The sequence below is a fragment of the Pelmatolapia mariae genome, linkage group LG10_11, assembly GCF_036321145.2.
Source record: "Pelmatolapia mariae isolate MD_Pm_ZW linkage group LG10_11, Pm_UMD_F_2, whole genome shotgun sequence".
NCBI lineage: Eukaryota > Metazoa > Chordata > Actinopteri > Cichliformes > Cichlidae > Pelmatolapia > Pelmatolapia mariae.
This window is the reverse complement of record NC_086236.1, coordinates 18,718,482-18,736,967: the sequence shown is the minus strand read 5'-3', so window position 1 is coordinate 18,736,967 and position 18,486 is coordinate 18,718,482. Positions and strand designations below refer to the sequence as shown.

The following is an 18,486-nucleotide window of genomic DNA, read 5'->3' as shown; positions in this document are numbered from 1 at the left end:
ATAAGTGAGCTGTGCATAAAAGAGTGCTTGCAAGCCTCAATAAAATGAGGCAACATAAATAAATTTCTCCAGAGATGTGAGAGACCAATAAAGTCAAATAGAATGCAATTACTTCTAAAAGTGCTAAAACTGGTTCTATGAGCCTCTGTACCATGGGTGTACTTAGTCTTTCATTGCTTCTACATTTTGTCTTAGTTTTTGATAAATAAATTGTCACACGGTGTAATACACCATGCTACCTTTTTACTATTGTTTACCATAGCTGTAAACAACACAACAAAAATGCATTTTACTTCTTTTAAATTCCCAGGAAAGTAATGATTGACTTAGTTCAAAATCACATCAAACTCAGGCCTAGTGCAGGTATGTCCACGTCTGTAGACATCATACATCATACTACATAAGAAAAAAAATTTGAACACAAAAATAATTTGGTACAAAAATAGTTTATTAAAAACAATATCCTATGGTTGAAATATTGAAGATTTTATGTCCATGTCTTCTGCATTTTTTTAACAAATCATAGAAACATCTGTCAATTTTCAAACCACTAGGAGTTAAAAACGTTAAAGCAAAGGGCCTCTGTTGTTCCTTCCAAGTCGACGCGTTTCTCTCAGATAAAGAAATCACAGATTATTAACAGAAATTACTGCGAGTCTTTCAAAATCGTCAGTGATACAAGCATATTTACAGCAGTGTCCCAAGCAAAGTTCTTCATCTCATCGCGTTAGATATACCCTCTTTGTCTCAGTTCGTGTGAAATTGTTCGGGAACAAGTATTATGCTTGCTGAATCTGGGCTTGAGATTTTAACAATATCAGATACAGTATGTCTACAGTGATACAGAGACCAAGTTAGTAAGCTGTGTTTTATCAAAGAGCATAAAAGCAAATAGCTACAGGATTCATTCTGTATTTCCATGTAGTCAAAACTAATTTATGACTGTGATGGATGGACAAGATGGGAAATGCTTCCAAAACACAACAGGACTCTTGTGTGTGATCCAAAAATGGACTTCTACTAAGAGACAAACAACCACGTACACAGAAACTTGTATCTATCCTTGTGAGAAGTGCAAGAAACCCGGGACCCTATGTTATTAGAATTTGGCTTACGAAAATTGTTCTCCCATGTCTCAGCAATTAGGGGACAAAAAAAACAAAAACAAAAACCCTAAACATTCTAGCTCACAAGAATCTAAAGCTATTTACATTTTTCCTCCCCCTGAAATTTGTTAGGTTATTTTCCAGCAAAACATAGTGTTAGGAGTTATGAGTTATTTCTGATCCTCACAGGGTTAATCAAAATGCTCAACATCCACCTAAGCTTGGGCCTGAATATTTGCACATTCTGAATAGTTAACAATAAAATAATAAGATTTTTATCTGCTGAATCTGAGGAAGTCACTCTCTTTCTTTAGCTGAGGAAATAAAAAACAAGATGCACACACACACACACACACACACACACGCACATTAGGTACGAAAGTCGGGGGGGGGGGGGGGGGATAACGTTTTCAGTGGCAGTTTACTTGCACACCTTTATGGTGCAAACATTGTTTTCAAAATTTGGCAGACAGTATTAATTCTTAACTTTACCAGTAGCATCTTCTTTGTTTATACTTTTGATGATCTGTTATTCAAGGTGACACGTTGATTTGCTTGCAAAGGACTTTTATTTAAGCAAGACAATTTCTGAATGTTTAGATCACTCTGACTACCAAAACAAAGCCTACCTTGGGCTTTTATTGACCTCATGTCAATATCAAGGTTAATCTACTTTACAGATTTTATTATAGATTTATACTGCCTCTGTTATAGTTTAGGTTCTTGGTTATGACCAGTTATACAGGTTTGTGTCATATAATCAAATCCAAACACAATAAAAGATTTTGAGAGCGAACACACTGGGATCAGCGATGTTGTGACGATACAGTTCGATAATAACAAGTTTTATGTTTGTTTTTTTAAAGAGACCCTGTACTAGCATGTCTTTAAAAGTAACATAAAAAAACTGTTATGCTGTGACTTTTTAAGGATACGGTATATTTCACAAAATAATCAGTTATTGCACTAAAGCTCTGTTTTTATTCTTACTGATGTGATTCAACAGGCAGAAAGTGGGGACATAACTCAAAGAAGGGCTGTGTTATTATTCCAACGTCTAACTCAAAGTGTATATTACCCAAACATCAAGGAGTTTGTATTTCCCATTTGTCTTCTTTTTTTCCTTTTCCTTATTTAAATTGCAAGCCCTGCAAGTAACTGAATTTGATTTTAAGGCCACAACAACCCCTTTCAAACTTGTGCCTTCCTGGTTGTGAAAATGCAATGAGAATTTAGAGCACAAAAAAAAGCAACAAGATAATTAAAAAACAAACAAAAAAACAAACAAACAAAAAAGCCTAGGTATAATGGAGTTGCTTGAAAAGTTATTCAGTGTTTGACATGATGACAATTTGGCAAATTTAAAAACATTAATCTAAAACAATACCATTTACATCTTTGAAAACATCCTTTTTTCCAGTAAATTAGGGGCGTGAAGTAAAAGAAATGTGTCATACAAATCAGTCGTTTCCTTCGTTGGCAAACCAACTACAGCAAAAACAAATAGGTAGAGCTACATGAGCATGCAAACACTGTCCGTTCTTATAACCTGCAGAAGGGAGAAAAACTACGGCCATTTATCCAAAGTGATTTTCACTTGTTTTGAAACACAGGCCTAATTTTGACACGTGAAGCCTGACGACATCAATTTTCATAAGCTTAACAACATTTGTGGGCGATCTTTTCGACTTACTGCCCAGAAACTGTCAGTCAGTGACGAACAAACTGTGATTAGTTTGAATCAGTCTGCCAAGAACTGAGACTGACTATCATGGCAGAGACACGTTCCTATCCATCAGTGGTTCACAGCAGTCTATGATGCAGCCTCCTCGCTTGTTTCTGTGGGTTCACTTTGAGCCGGCTCAGAGGGTGCCGCTTCTTCTGTAGAAGCAGTTCCCTCTGGAGGCGGAGCTATAAGTTCTGATTCTGGCTTCTTTTCAGAAGCTTCCACACCTGGCTCCTTACTGGTTTCCTTGGTAACCTCAGGGGTCACGCAAGGTTGCTCTGTACTGTTAGGGGTCCGAAATCTGTCCATGTTTTCCAGTTCGGCTAAACGGTCATCTTTGTCCCAGCGTGTGGTCCTCTCACGCCGTTCTGACCGCCTTGGTCTGTCTCCTTTTGCCTCGGCTCCTCTGCCTCTCTCACGACTTCCTCTTTCTGTTCCCTCCCCCCTCGCTCGCTCCCTATCTCCATCATCACCCCTGGCACGTTCCCTGTCGCTATCGAGGCTGCTTCGCCTCTCCCTCCAGTCCCGCCTGTCTCTGTCTCTGTCCCGATCCCGTTCTCGATCCCGGTCGCGATCCCTGTCACGATCTCGGTCTCTGTCTCTCTCCCATCCTCCACCCCGGTGATCGCCTCCATCTTCCTGCCATCCTCCAAGCCTGTCCCTACCATCCATTTTATCACCACCTACTCCTCTCCCTCCATCGCCAAATGGACGCCTGCCACCTCCAAAACCTCTTTCCCTGTCTCTTTCCCTATCTCGATCCCAGTCTCTGTCCCTCTCTAGCTCTCTGTCCCTGAAACCAGGCCTGTCTCCCCTGAATGGTCTGCTATCCATTTCTTCTGGCCCCTCTAGACTCCGAGGACCGCCTGGTCGGGTAAAAGGAGGTGGACCCTGAGGAGGGGGGCCATGCCCATGAGGGAAAGGAGCCCTTAAATTGTGCGGAGGGGGCATCCCAAAGGCTCCTTTAGGTGGAGGTGGCTCATGGTGCTGCATCATTTGAGGGTGTGGCCCCCTGGGCATCATCTGTGGGGGCATGGGGGGCATGCCGGGGTGAGGTGGCCTTGAGCCATGGGGTGGTGGGAAACGCTGCATGTGTGTTGGTGGGGGAACAGGAGGACGCTGGAGGGGAATCAAACCAGGCCGTGCCCCTAGAAGACCACCTGAGGGGGGTGGAATGCTGCCGGGATGGCCGCCTGGGGGCCCCACCAGAGGAGCACCTGGAGGTCCACCTGAAGGAGCACCTGGAGGTCCACCTGGAGGAACGCCTAGATGTCCGCCTGGAGGAGCACCCAGAGGTCCACCTGGAGGCAAGCCTACCTGGTTAACTAAAGACGAAAACCAAAGTATAGCATTAATATAACTACAATGTACAAACACTAACTACAAAATCTTTGGTACTATATTGCAAAACAACTAAGTGACTTTTCTATGTTTATTTAGCAAGAAAATAACGCTTTAATGGTCAAACATAAGTCTCTTTAGAATGGATAGAGGAGAAGGGAAACATCACTTTGATTGGTGATAGGTAAGAAAGCCAGACTGACCCATCTGATTATTAAAGATGTTGGGAGCCTCGAGGGCCTCGTCATTTTTCCGGTTTCCCAGACCTGCTGGGTCTAGAGGGGGGTCCTCAACTCCAGTTTTAGAAGGAGGAGGGGGACCAAGAGGCATAGCACCAGGGAGAGGAAAACCTGTATAAGAGTAATAAGAGGAGTTAGGGTCCTGTTTGATTCAATTAAAAATGACTTGGACTAAGCTGGATGGGTAAACTCTGAAAAGGTGCACTTGTGCAGTTTGTTGAAGTAAAACAGCAAAACCAAACTGCCAAAATCTCATTCATAACATGCATGCAAGTTAGCAAATGAATAAATGTATTTCTGATAAACGTAAATGTGAAAAGAGAGAAATAACACTAGTCAACATCCACTATCCCCCATAAATATTAAAATACAAGAAACATGGATTTTGTTCTGTTTTACCCTTTAAATCTTTATCATTACGAACTTTTTGATCTCCTTCTGACAACATGATAGGAACACAAAAAAATGAAGTCCTGCATGATTTGCTTTCAGTCACAATCATTTTGCTTTCATGAGTGAATTAAGAGCTTTTTAATGACTCAATAAATGGGTTAACTGTCATCATTACATACCTCAGTCCCCAGCTGCCATCATTATTAAATAAAATGAATCACAAGTATAAAATTGACTCTTTTCCTTTTCTTATTTTCTATTACTGGCAGCTTCCAGTGCTGCCCCTCAGCCTCCTAGTTGATGGTATCAATTTCAAACACATATGTCGCTTTATTCTCAAGTTATCACATTCACAAGATTTTTGTAAAACTTGACCTCTAACCTTTAGGTCAAGGTCACTGAGATTCAAACTTGTCCCAGATTTTAAGTGGTAATTTGAAAATCGCCTTGTTTTCCAGTTATCGCATTCACAAACTTGAGTGTCCAACAACAATACCCTATCAGCCTTTTACGGCTGAGGGGTATATAAAAGAAGAAAAAAACCCAAACAAACCTGAGAGCAGACACTGTATAAAAAAAAGACCGTAATCAAAAGTATGATGAAATAATAGAAATTGTTACCTGGAGGCATTTGCATGGGGTTGAAGCCAGGTCTGATGAAAGGAGGCGGCGGGACACCTGGAGGGAAGGAAGGTGGAGGCATGCCTATAGGCCCAGGAAAGACAGGAGGTTGGAGAGAACCCACACCAACCATTGGCTGCTGCATTGGAGGGACCTGAGAACATTTAGAAGTTACAGTTGATTTTAAATGAGAGAAGTGTGAGACAGTGTTTCATGTTGTGTTTCTATCCAGGTATGCCTTTACTGCACTGACAGTGCATTTGGGATCATTGCAATCCTGAAAAATGGAACTGCTGCCAATCAGACACTTTCCAGATGGTGGACAAAAATCTGACCGTACAGATGGCTGTAGACACACTGCTGGTACCCCTCTCCTGCCCTCCTCTGTACATACATGTTTGAAAATATTTTTTTCTTTTCATCAATCCATAAGACCTGTTGCCATTCAGTCCAGTTCTTGTATAAAATTTGGCATTGGTCAAAAACAGTAGCAGAATTTTTTTCCCCATTTCTTTAGGACTTGACTTTCTGTCAATCTCCTGTAGACCGCTATTCAGGCCTGCCACTCCCTCTGTTCTCCACTTGTCAAATGTCCTCAAATGTTTCATGGACACAGCACGCAGCATGCAGCTAGCAGCTCTTGGGGAATCACCCATTTTGTACAAAAATACTATTTTATGTTTCTGCAACAGGCTGCTAGTAATAAAGTGTGTAAATATACAACTTAATTAGCCATGTAGCACTTATTCATAGGTCAGTGCTAAGGGGCTTAACAAAAACGCATTTCTGGAAAAACATTATGGTACAAGGACCAGACTGAAATAAAACCGCATGTGTATATGACACGACATCGATTACCTTTTATTAGAGCTGGGCGATATAAGATTTTTTCATATCACGATATGTTTTTTTTTTTTTCATTTCAGGCGATAACGATATATATCACGATATAAGCCAAATAACTATATTTGTAAGATTTAAATGTGCCGCTGCTCACAAGTAAAATGTGAAATAATCTGCAGCTTGTTTTGATTTAAATATTTATTTCCCATAATAAGTTCAACAGGGTAGATGTACTTAAGGAACATGAGACTTCAGTTTCAGATAAATAAAGGCAAATATTGCAAACTACACAAAACGCAGCCACTAAAGCGTTTAAGTTTCAAAATAGAACAAACAAAACAGACTACTAAATTGTCAATTCCACTTAGAAACAAAATATTAATTCTAAAAATAAATCTTAGTTTGTTTTACAGAAGAACAGACAAAATTGACTAACTTTTGTCAATATCAAATAAACTGAGAACTAAAAGGAAATTCTCAATCTCTGCTTGTTGTATAGCTTAGCTTTTCAAACAGTTTTAACAGTGACTTTAGTCTGACAAAAGCCGAATGACGAATTAGCGCTTTCAGTCAGAGATTGAGCATGCACCGGTTTATTGTATTTCCAGACTTGCTTTCGGCACAATTTACAGTGCGCGCTACTCTGTTTTTTGTCAGACTTGAAATAGCCGAAATACCTTCACACTACGGAACTTCTGTGGCCCTTCCGTTCGAAATTTTCTCTCCGGCATTGGAACCATCATCGGTTTTTTCTTCGGTAACCTTCGCTCACGCTCTCGGTTGATTTTTCTCTAGTCGGCAAACTCATTTCCTTCATTACCTGGGAAGCCCGGCTGCAAAAACAAATACACATGTGCGCCTTGGCACTTGTGCTGTACGTAACAAGTCACATGACGTGACGCTGCGGCTGTGATTGGTTCGGCTCTGCGCTACTTAATTTGGATTGGCTGTTCTTTTTTTTCTTTTTTTTAAGAGGACAAGAGAGATGAGGCCTATCGCAATAGTTTAATTTTTCTATCGAGAAAAAGTTATTTCGCAATACATATCGTTATCGTTCTATCGCCCAGCTCTACCTTTTATGTTACTTTTCCAACACCGTCTCCAATTTTCTCATCAACATAGTCCATTCAGCATTTACATACCCACAACAATAGCAGTCAAACACAGCTGACTGCATCAAGATTCAGAATCTGCTTCTTTCAAATTAGCAATAAGCAATGCCTCTCAGAATCTAAGATATGACGATACTGGTAACAGCTTATATGGGGGTTTTTTTTTAACCTGTGTAGGAGGAGCACTTGGGGCGGGTACAGGTACAGCTTGTGTCTCCTCAGGCTGCTGTTGCTCTGAACGGCCGTTGTGAGTGAGTTCCTCTGGGTGGTCGAGAGCCTTCCTTGTGCCACTCCACTCTAGAAAAGACAGCATTTTTTTAAAATTTATTTATTTTTTTTTTAATTAAAACAATATCTCTGAGGAACAGCATGACTCCTTAACCCCTACAAAATCGTACTGTATGTGTATAATAACTTTCATGAGGATTGGTGCAGCTTACAGTGCTTTACAGTTGACAAGCCAATAATAAGGCAGAGCAAATGTAAAATAACTGGTAAAAGCAACATGAGGTACACAGAAGACAGAATAAAACATAAGAACACTAAAACTAATTTGATCTTTTAATTAAATAACAAAAATGAATTAAACTAAATAATTCCAAATAAAGTGTATTCATTTTTTCTTTTTTTTTCTTCTTTTTTTACCTGGTGATAAAGTGTCCACATCGAGCATTCCTCCTTCTTTAAGCTCCTCTAACTGGTCCTCTCTGACTTTAGACCAAGGTATGTAGGTGACACCCAGCTCCACATCCCAGTACTGCTTATAGTCAGCCTTTATGCCCTTGTTCAAAGCCCAAGCGATCTGATAAGTAAAAGCAACTTATTAGTTTTTTCCTTTCCTAACAAAACTAATACATGACAAAGCAACAATCAGTGTTGCTCATTCACCTTAATGGCTTTCTGGTTAACTTTGAATGTTCCCCTGCTGAGCTTCTGTAGAGCCCTGAAGGCATCTTGCCTATGTATCATGACAATATAAGCACAGCCACGTGGAGGGATCATCTTAAAGAGAGAAGACAACAAAAAAACGAGTGTTTAAAAACAAAAACAAGGAAGTCATAATCATCCACTTTATTAAGCCTGTAATTAGTGTTATTATTTTTTTAAACAGGTAGAGCCTTTGGTGCAAATTTGATGTCAGCATTTACTCCATTTCCATCACACTTATTGACACAAACTGTATCAAATACAAATAACAAAGCTGAGGATTTGAGCTGTCTGTGTAACAAGTTCTATAAAAATCAAGAAAGTATATAAAGTCAAATTTACTACAAGCTGACTGAAAGATTTAGTCAAAGTGTCGGTTGCAGGATGACCTCACAGTTAGATAAACTGAAAGCTGATCTCTGTGAGAGAACTTACATTGATGGACTCTATCTGCCCAAACTCCTCGAGTAAACAGGCGACATCTTGCTGCTGTGTTCTCTTGTCCAGCTGGCCTACCCAGAGAGTAGTGCTGCAAACTAAACAGGAGAAGGGACCAAAAAGTTAGGAACTAAAGAATGTAACTGAAAGTCTTACGACACAACAAAACACTGTGTGCACTTAACATATAATGTATAATAAACAGATGATGACTTACTGCTGACTGTCTCGCTCTTAATTGGTGGAAGACCTTTCTGCCGTCTCTCTCTCTCCTTCTCTCTCTCCCTGCGCTCCTGCGAGCGTGAGCGAGGTGAGTGATGACGTCGATCCCTGGAGCGTGAGCGGGATCGCCTGTGCCTGGATCGACGTGTACGAGAATTGGACCGTGATCTCCTTCGCTTTGGAGATCTGGGGAGCGGGGGGAGAAGACATTTCAACTCAAAGCATTATATTTAAAAAGTGTATACTAAGAAGATTATCTACATATGGCAAAATAAACAGGAAATAAGATATAGCAGTGTGAACAAGGAAACCTAGTTTGAAAAATGACATCCTGTTTTAGATGTTTACCTGGAGCCTGAGTGTGATCTTCGGCCATGTCTGCCATCTCTCATGGATGAATGGTCCACATCCATTGGCAAATCCTGACATAGTATAGAGAAGACACATTATGAGTAAAATCTGTTACAGTGACAGAACTACATTTCTGTGCAAGTCAAAGTTACAGAAGACCAAAAAACAAAACAATTTCAAAACATCAGAATTAGATTTTCTGACATTTTTCTCAATTTGCTACAATTTTATGAAAGTATATAAACTGCCCAACTACAATTTATTGTGACATCTTTATGCTACTGTTTGTCTACCTGTTGTTGCTGGGCTGCATTCTGGTGATGGTAAACCCCAGGGAAGCCTGGAGGCCCAGAAGAACCAGAGAGGGACATCCCTGGCAGCATGTGGCCCATAGGAGGCATCGCAGCAGGAAAGCTCTGTCCTGGCGGTAAACCGTGGACCTGGAGCTGCCCATTAGGAGGAAGAGGAACCTGAGGGGAAGAAAAACATATAACACCATCCCTCAAATCAGTTTCTCAGTAACAAACTCAGTTCTCCGTTTTATTTCAGCTAGAGAGCATATACTGTAAACAGTTGTATGTGCATATATAATATGCCGTAATATGATGTAATCCTATTGTTAAAACAAGCTACAAAATGAGATGTTAAGATTTGTCAATAAAGAAGAAGCTCTTTTTCATTTAAAAGTCTTGTTCTTTTTACCTGCTGTGAGATGTCCTGTGGTATATTAATCTGTGGTTTAAAGTGATCCATGTGCTGTGGAAAGGCTGGAGGCTGCTGCATACTGCGATGACAAAAATACACTATCAGCTCCACAGCTTTTATTTTGTTAAAAAATACATTTTCATCAAAGCTTTCCGCTTTCTGGTATCACAGACTGCAGCATATAAAATAAATTAAGAAGCTTACAAGGGGGGCTGAGAGGAGATTTCATCCTTCTTTGTTTCTTCTCCAACTTCTGGTTCATCATCATAATCAAAACGGTCCAGCAATTTCTGCGAGAGAAACACACAAATAATGATGTTTTCTTCATGTGGCAACGCTTCTACAGCCTCACTTTTCCTTCACTGTGCTATACCATGTGATACCCTTCAGCCTTCTAGCAGATGCACCTATGATATAAATTTGAAAAATCTAGGTTTTAGGTGGGCATCTTTACCTTCTTGACTGAGGGTAAATAAAATAAAATAAAATAAAATAAAGAACATCATGCAAATACAAGAATGCATTGTCACCTTGTCAAAGGCTGTCTTCTGCTGGGAAGGCTGGGTTAGTTGGGCGGGCTGGGAGGGAAGGGGAGGTTGTGGCGCGACCATGCCCAGTCCAGCAGAAACATTTGGGGCCTGTGGTTTAATAATCTGGGGTGGAGGCTGGGTGTTGGTCTCTGGCTTCACTGGCTGCTGCTGAAAGTTCTGCAGCATCTGTTGGAGCTAGACGCCCAAAACAGAGAGTGAAAGAAGAGTCAGTAATAAGGATGTAAAAGACACTTAAGAAGTAACAAAAATACAAGAAAGTGAATGAGGCAACAATCTAATGCCAGTCCGCATTAGTATGAACATACCTGCTGACCCTGTGAGGACTGGAAGAGCTGTGCCACGGCAGCAAAGGCATCAGAGTTGTGCAGCTGAGCAGCAGGTATCATGGTGGAGTTTGCCGTTACCACTGTAACTGGCTCTTTGGCTGGAGGTGGAGGAGAACCTGCCAGTAGAGAGAACGTTTGTTTTCAAATGCCAACATCATACATCAACATATTAATGTTATATTAATAAAGCAATGCACAACCTCAAAAATTACCTGGCTCATCTGCGCCTGTGTTGGGTGCAGCACCACTGCCAGAGCCAGCTGCCATGTCCAAGAGGGGCTGAATAACTTCAATCTTGAACACCCCATTTTTCTGCCACAGGTTCAACACCCGCACAATCTTACTCTATAAATGAAAATAATTTAGCACAGGACATTTATCATTACAAAAGAGCGCTACCCATGAACAGATTTAACTTGGGCAGGCAGGTAATCCAAATATACTAACAACCCCCCCCAACTATAACTGGCAACTCATTTTATTATTAACATCTTTAGTCTTTTATCCTGCCAAGAGAACAATCACATCTCAAGATCAGTTATAGATTTAAGAAAAAAAAAAGTAAAGTCTAATCACTACTGACTGACTAACTAGATCCACTAGTTCCTTGAGAGCTGGCTTTCTAAGTCACAACTGTGGTAGTTCTAGTCATCATGGACAGGAAGTTATACAGCCCTTTTCCACTTTAAGTACTCAGAGTGGCTCCCTACTAGAAGCCACAATCATGCAGTGCTTTAAATGCTTTCTATCTATCACACACAATCACAGTCTGATGGATATGTTACAGGCAATTTGGGGTTAGGCATCTTGCCCAAGGATGCTTCGACATATGAAGTGAAGGAGCTGTGGGTCAAACCATCAACCCTGGGATTGATGATAGACTCACACCATCATCATTCACTTGCCTCCTGGGCAAACTCCAGCTCCTATATCTCTAGCTGGGGACAGGAGTCCTTAAACCAGAACCTGCAGCAGGGGTAGAACTGGTTGATGTGCTGCAATGCCAAGCTCACTGGGACTACTGCACAGGAGTAGTGTATACTGAATAAATTGTTTGGGAAAGTGTGCATATGCTACCAGTTTTTTGCTCCTGCACACACACATCCATATGCCTGCCCCACCCACCACAAGGAGAACGTAAATCTATGGGAAACACTGAGACGCGGCAAATACTCAGGTTAATTTGCAGTGCAATTAAACTGTCACCAGGTTTCTTCTCTTACCCTGTCTTCCACGGGGCAAAGGCAGAGGTTCTCAAAAGTTCCTGTAATGTTTTTGGTGAACCTTGGTCCAAACACATCCTTGTCAGGTCCAAACTGGTGTCTGGACTGCCTAACAATGGAATCCACCACATATAAGCCTGCTACCTTATACTCAGGCTTACACTGGAGGGAAAAGAGGAAGAAAACAGCAGAGTTTATTGGTATTTAGTGAAGAGACACAGTCTGTAAACTTTAATTAAAACAGACTTGGCTCACCTTTTTTATAAACTTTTCCACAATCTGAACCACATGTTTGTAAAGCTGAGGAAGAGAGGAGCAAATGAGCATGCCGTTATATTATAGATCCCAAACATAACAAATTAAATAAATATACAAGAATCATTCTAATGTCGTATTCTTACTTTCATTGCTTTGATGGCAGATTTGGTGATGGAGATCATCTTTGCCCGAGATATTGGGGGTTTGGAGTCCATCAATGAGAATAACTAGACAGAGAAGATAATCATTAGGTGAGATGGAGAGTCACGACGCTGGAGGAGTGTCCAGGGTGGTGCTGATCACTTCTATTTCATCACTACTCCTCATCTCATATCAAACAGCCACATTTGGGTCTTTACTGCATTCACGTTATAATTGCATTAAATGATAGATGCAGACCAGGTAGTTATCCAAGCAATGAATATCCCAGTTTATACAGGCTCATAAAGATTAATGAGGATCTTTTTTAACCCATCTGCTGTAACTGTTGATCTATGTTAAAAGCATGGCTCAGGGTAACTTGAGTTTATTTAGTCATACCGAAAAAGGAAACCGCATAAATAAATGGGTACGGTGAATTCACAAAACACCAGGACCATTATGATGAAAATGAATGGGCAAAAATCAGGCATATTTCCGTTTTGTTTTCATAAATAAAACCACTTCAAAGAATAATGCAGTATTGTATTTCCCACTATAATTCACATCAAAACAGAATTTCAGCTGTTCCTCAGCTCTGCAGAGTTCCGTTGGCCTTTTTGAATGGTTTGCAACATAACTCACATTAGCTACAACATACAGCTTTGTGACAGTGTGCGCTTTTTAGCATGCAAAATGTTTATTCAGAAAAAAATAGACAAGATTGAGAGGATCTGGAGAAAATGTAATTTAGACATCTATACACCTTTGAAAACAAGGTTAAGTTTGTATTCGAATATGAGTCACACGTGTGTGCGTATCTATATGTACCAAATAGTGATTTGCATTCATTGTCAGCCACTACTTTCTCTGCTTGGGTGTGAGACAGAAACTGCAATTGAAACTGGACGATATCGCTCAAGAAGCATCGTGGGCTGTTCACAACCACGAGAGCTCAAATATGGTACAAGAAACATAATCGGAACAAGCGTGTTAAGATGCGACAAGAAATGTCTTTCTGCCCCTCAGTCTCTGTGGTGAGTCAAATCCGCGGGTGCAGGCAGAAACACCAAAACATGGCTTGACTAGTGTTTTGACTGGACTCCTAACAACATCAACCGCCTTTAGTCAGGCCTTGTAGTAACTTGGCCTAGCATCTTCTTACCGAGCACTGGTTTTAACATTAACGAGGCTGTAATGAACATTCAGTCTGTTTGTGTACAGTGTGGTAACAAGCCATTGCTGTATTGATCTTTCTACCTGTGGTTGCGCGTTCTCATTTGCATTGTGTTGGTAACCACAACTTACTCCCACAAGCTAGCAAAGCGGCAGTCACTGGAAACACTACTGACTGGATATTACCGTGTAAGCTTAGTCGGTGGCCGAAAATCCAACTATTCCTTTCAGTAGCATTCGTTTACTTCAGGGGTGCCAAACAAGCGCAACACTTAAGCCGAATAAGATGTCCAGTTAACTCGCCGAGCAGGCCCACTGCTTCGACCAGCTAGGCTAACTCCAGTGCAACAGTAGCAGCTCCATGATCAGCAGCACCACACTAGGGGAGTTCAGACACTCAGCGAAGGCCACTTACCTCGTGGTTAAAGGCGTTGACGGCATCCATGATTGCCAGACGCTCCGAGCCTTCCCTTAAATTCCCGGTTTCCCGCTTACAGCGATGTTTATTAAAGAAAGGGTCGGTACAACATGTCCGCTCCCGGTAGCTAACGCCTGTTAGCTTCGCATTGGAGGTGTTCGGGTCGGCGGGTACGGCAAAGCATGATGGGATTCAATGTTGTTGTTCTAAGTTTTGTCCACTAGGGGGCAGCATGTTGCGTGGACAGGGTACATGGTGCCCTTTGAAGGAGACAAGCTATCGACACAAACATTTGTTTTGTGACTGGGTTGGGCAATGGATTTTCCCAAGTGGCTTATGACAAACTGGGATTGTTGTGGAGGGCCCAATCAGTAAGCTGGAGTTAGTTCTGGTCAATATTAGTTCTTTTTTTTAAATCTGTTTATAACTACATTGGTGCTCTCGTGGCCCCTTGCAAAAATGAATTGGCAACTCCTGGGTTTGACCACTCATCTTTACTGCACTCCAAGCAGACTATAGAATCAAATCAAAAATGGCAGGTCTGCTTTGCTGTCATACTTTTGCAATAAAAGATTTTTGCACTGATTACTCCTTAAATGTCTTATTCTACGATGATATACATATATATACACTAAAATACATTCAGATTTATTATTAACAAGTACACTTTTTCCTCAGTAGCATCAATATAATTATAATAAGTAAATATCTTTAATGTGCACATCATTGTTTACACTTCTCTTAAGTTATATTCACTAGTAGAATGTTCATATGCAATATTATGCATAATATTATGCATAACATGTTATGAAATACACTAAGAACATTTTTTAAATCAAGATATTTAAATATATCAATATGTATGTACACAAGAAAATCATCTAAATCCAGATGCATTTTTGTTTTTCTAGTCAATTGAGCTTAATGCTTTTTAGTTAATGCAAATTTATTAAATTCCACATTTTAACTAAATTATTTGAGTAAAAATATACTTTAACTCATATTAATTGTACTTAAATAAATATTTATTTATATTGTTTAAGCAATTTTGTATTTTATCTATACCTCAGTTAAATGGTTTATTTATTCCACCCACCCATTGTCTCCCACTAATCCTATTTGGGGTCACAGGAGGGCTGGAGCCTATCCAAGCTGTCATAGGACAAGAGTCAGGGTGCACCCACAGAGGTCACCAGTCTGTCGCAGGGTTAATGGAGTGAGACAACCATTTACATCTATGGTCATTTTAGACTCACCAAGTAACCATCTCAGGCGGTTCCATAGTGTTCTGGTTTATACATGTGAAAGGTTGCTGGTTCAATTCTGAACACAAATCCCTTTTGGGTTTGTATCTATATCTAAATCTATATTGGAGGAAGTCAGAGGAGAACATACAATTTCAACCCCAGACTGGATTCAAACCTGCAGGATTATTTCTTACATGTGAAATTATGTTGCATCTGATTTGTCTTCATTGTTGTCTTAGTAGTACGACAAGAAAACCAGACAAAATATATTTAAACAATTTGGCCTTTAATATAACACATTTAAAATTAACAGCTTTGACAAACTGCAGCTTCATTTACAATACTATTCCTTCAATAAGACACGCATGTGTAAAATGTTACCACATAAATACACAGAAGGTTTTTAATGGTGCATTTATTCATCATGTGCTTTAAATATAAATTCAGTCTTAGTAGATTTTGATACAGTATTAACAAGTGCACTAGATTTTTAGAAATGAAGTACTAATTAAATTATTTCTGTGCGAAATTAGTTTCTTTTTAATAAATTAACCAGGAAGGTGTACTTTTTGTGTCTTTTTTAAACACAGTCATTACTCACAGTGGAGGCTTGAAGAATGGGTTATATCTCCAAAATCTGTCCACTGATGATCCACTGATGATGTTCCATTTAATGAGATGTGCCTGAAAGTGTGGTTTTGTGGCGATGTCCTTCCCTGTGCATAAAAGCATTAACTACAAACTCCAGTTACTAAAAAAATGCCTTTTTCAAGAAAAACAGATTTGTTTGAACCATGTTTCAGTCAACATGACTTTCAAAAGAATAGAAGGAATGTGACAGAGATTCTGTTACATTTCTATGAAGTCCTTGTTCACAACATAATGTTTCAAGCTAAAAAAACAAAACAAAACAAAACACTTACACTTACAAAATTTTAGCCAAGCTCTGAACACAGTGGTGGTGACACCATTGTTTGCTTAACTACCTAACTACCTAAGGACCTGGACACTCGGCAGTCACTGAAGAAACAACGCATCAGTCTGAAGTCAAAGTAAACTTTATTGTCATCACTAATGTAAACAGTATGCAGATATGAGACGACATGGCTTCAGCTACTGCAGCCATCCTGATGTTTAAAAGAGGCTAACGAATCAAGACAATGACCCCAAGTGCAAATCAACAACAGAATGGTTGAAAAAGAGGAAAAAAATATGTTTCTAATGGCCAAGTCAGAGTACTGAACTTCCACTCACCCAAAATGCTGTAGCTTGATGCATGTACAATCAAAACATTAAGGAAATTTAATAGTCTGAAAGGCTTTGTGGGGAGGAACAGTCCAAATCCTCTCTACTGTTGTGGAAATCTTATAAGCAGCAAAAAGAAAAGCCCGATTGCTTACTGCTGTCAAAAAAAATCATTTACTTTTACCAGCCTGCTTTATGTGTGACTTTGTGTCATTAATCAGATAACATTTGTTTGTTTCAAATAACTCAGATCACTGTCTGATCACTGAGGGTTTGGATTCCATTAATGACAGACAGACTAGTAATGATCACACCACAAATCAGTAAATAAAATAGTTCCATGAAGTAAAATGCATCTGTGATATCATATCACTGAGAAAACACCAGATGTGTTTCAGCAGAGAGCAATATCAACCCCCCACCCCCAGAGTCCAAACCACACTTATTTAACAAAATTAGCTGCAATGAATTATATTAAAATAATTAAACTATTAAATATTTTGTTAACTTTCATCTGTTCGCTTTGTGAAACATTCTAAAATAAAGCATGACATTTAAACAAGTAATGTAAGACATCAGACTTAAAATCTGACCACTGATGACCACCCTAACCCTAGAAGTACTTCCAAGTCTCAGTGTGTAATTTCAAAATAAATCTGTTTTGTGTAGAGTAACAAAAATAACCTACAGTACGTTTGTATTTAATACCTGTCACTACTTGTGCAGACAAAAAAAAACTGACCTGATGATCTCATTAAAGTTCTGCAGTCTTATTACTTTTAATGCATAGGATTTAGTGCTTGAGCTTGTAGTATAGAAATCATCCAATAGATGGTGCACTTGTGCTATCAGTTCTTTGCCTTAATGTCTGGTTTAGTGTCTAGAAAGCATGGTCCGTTTGGCACTGTATATGCATATCTAGATATACTCCTCTCACTCCTTCTATGCGAGTGAAATGAGGAAAACAAAACACAACAGAAACAGAGAAATAACCCAAACTAAACCCGAATAAGAAGCTAAACTGACACCTTCTCACACAAACTCAAAACATATGCTTCATGCTGGCAGGATTTTTTTTTAATATAAACTGAAAGGGACTATTTAACAATTTTGATTACATAAATTTCCTTGTCAGGTGTTTTTTATATATTTTTTTTTTCAGGGCTTGCAAGTTTACCGAGTAGGAAAACATACATTAGGCAGGCAAACCTGAGCCGAAGACAAACGGAGTAGGAAAATCTCGCCCCTCCCTGCAGGTGTCCTCCTTTGAGTGATGAACACCAGCGTTAATTAGGCCAGAGACTACACCTCAGCCACCGAGGAGGAAAATTGTTCTTTGTCTGACTCTGGTTTACTGGAGTACAACTTTCTATTTTTGGCAGAACTCCGGGTTCAACCACAAGAGGGGAGAAAAAAATCCTCAAATATATGCTAGCTGGTCAGAGACATTGTTTAAACTGGATGATTTATTGCCAGTGGCATATGTGTCATTGTATATGTGCCACTGCAGCTAACTAAAGAGAATCCTCTAGGCGCACAGGCATGGGTGTGTTGGTTTAGAAGGCTACTTTACGCACAATTGTGCCTAAATTAATCACTCAGAAATAAAAGAGGACTAAAACAAATATATAAATATGTATAGTTATTCTGTTGCTGTCTCCCTCTCCTGACTACACGTGTATTCTTGTTCACACCTACAATCCGAGCGCACCACCAAGCGCATGCAGCAAAACGGCGAGGCGGTGGTACCGGGTGGAGCTGTACCCGTGCTCCGCCCGCCTTCGCTGATTGGGTTGAAAATTACCCCGGCTACCAACAACATGTGCATTTTTTTTCTTACCCTCTCGCACTAAGCAACGCCCACACGGAGGACCGGGAAA

At 40.0% G+C, this 18,486-nt stretch overlaps 1 protein-coding gene across 1 annotated transcript; it reads right to left on the bottom strand.

Annotated features, from left to right (window-relative positions):
• Window positions 1–438: 438 nt before the first annotated feature.
• On the bottom strand, window positions 439–14,278 carry scaf4a (SR-related CTD-associated factor 4a). The gene is made up of 19 exons (XM_063487575.1): window positions 14,112–14,278; window positions 12,526–12,609; window positions 12,380–12,424; window positions 12,125–12,286; window positions 11,114–11,246; window positions 10,881–11,017; window positions 10,555–10,749; window positions 10,229–10,314; window positions 10,022–10,103; window positions 9,613–9,789; window positions 9,317–9,390; window positions 8,964–9,154; window positions 8,744–8,844; window positions 8,270–8,383; window positions 8,027–8,183; window positions 7,551–7,678; window positions 5,427–5,580; window positions 4,377–4,523; window positions 439–4,157 (listed from the first exon to the last, which is right to left on the bottom strand). The coding sequence occupies exons 1-19, from the start codon at window positions 14,139–14,141 to the stop codon at window positions 2,920–2,922; spliced, it is 3,435 nt and encodes a 1,144-aa protein (XP_063343645.1). The 5' UTR covers window positions 14,142–14,278; the 3' UTR covers window positions 439–2,919.
• Between the last annotated feature and the right edge of the window lie 4,208 nt (window positions 14,279–18,486).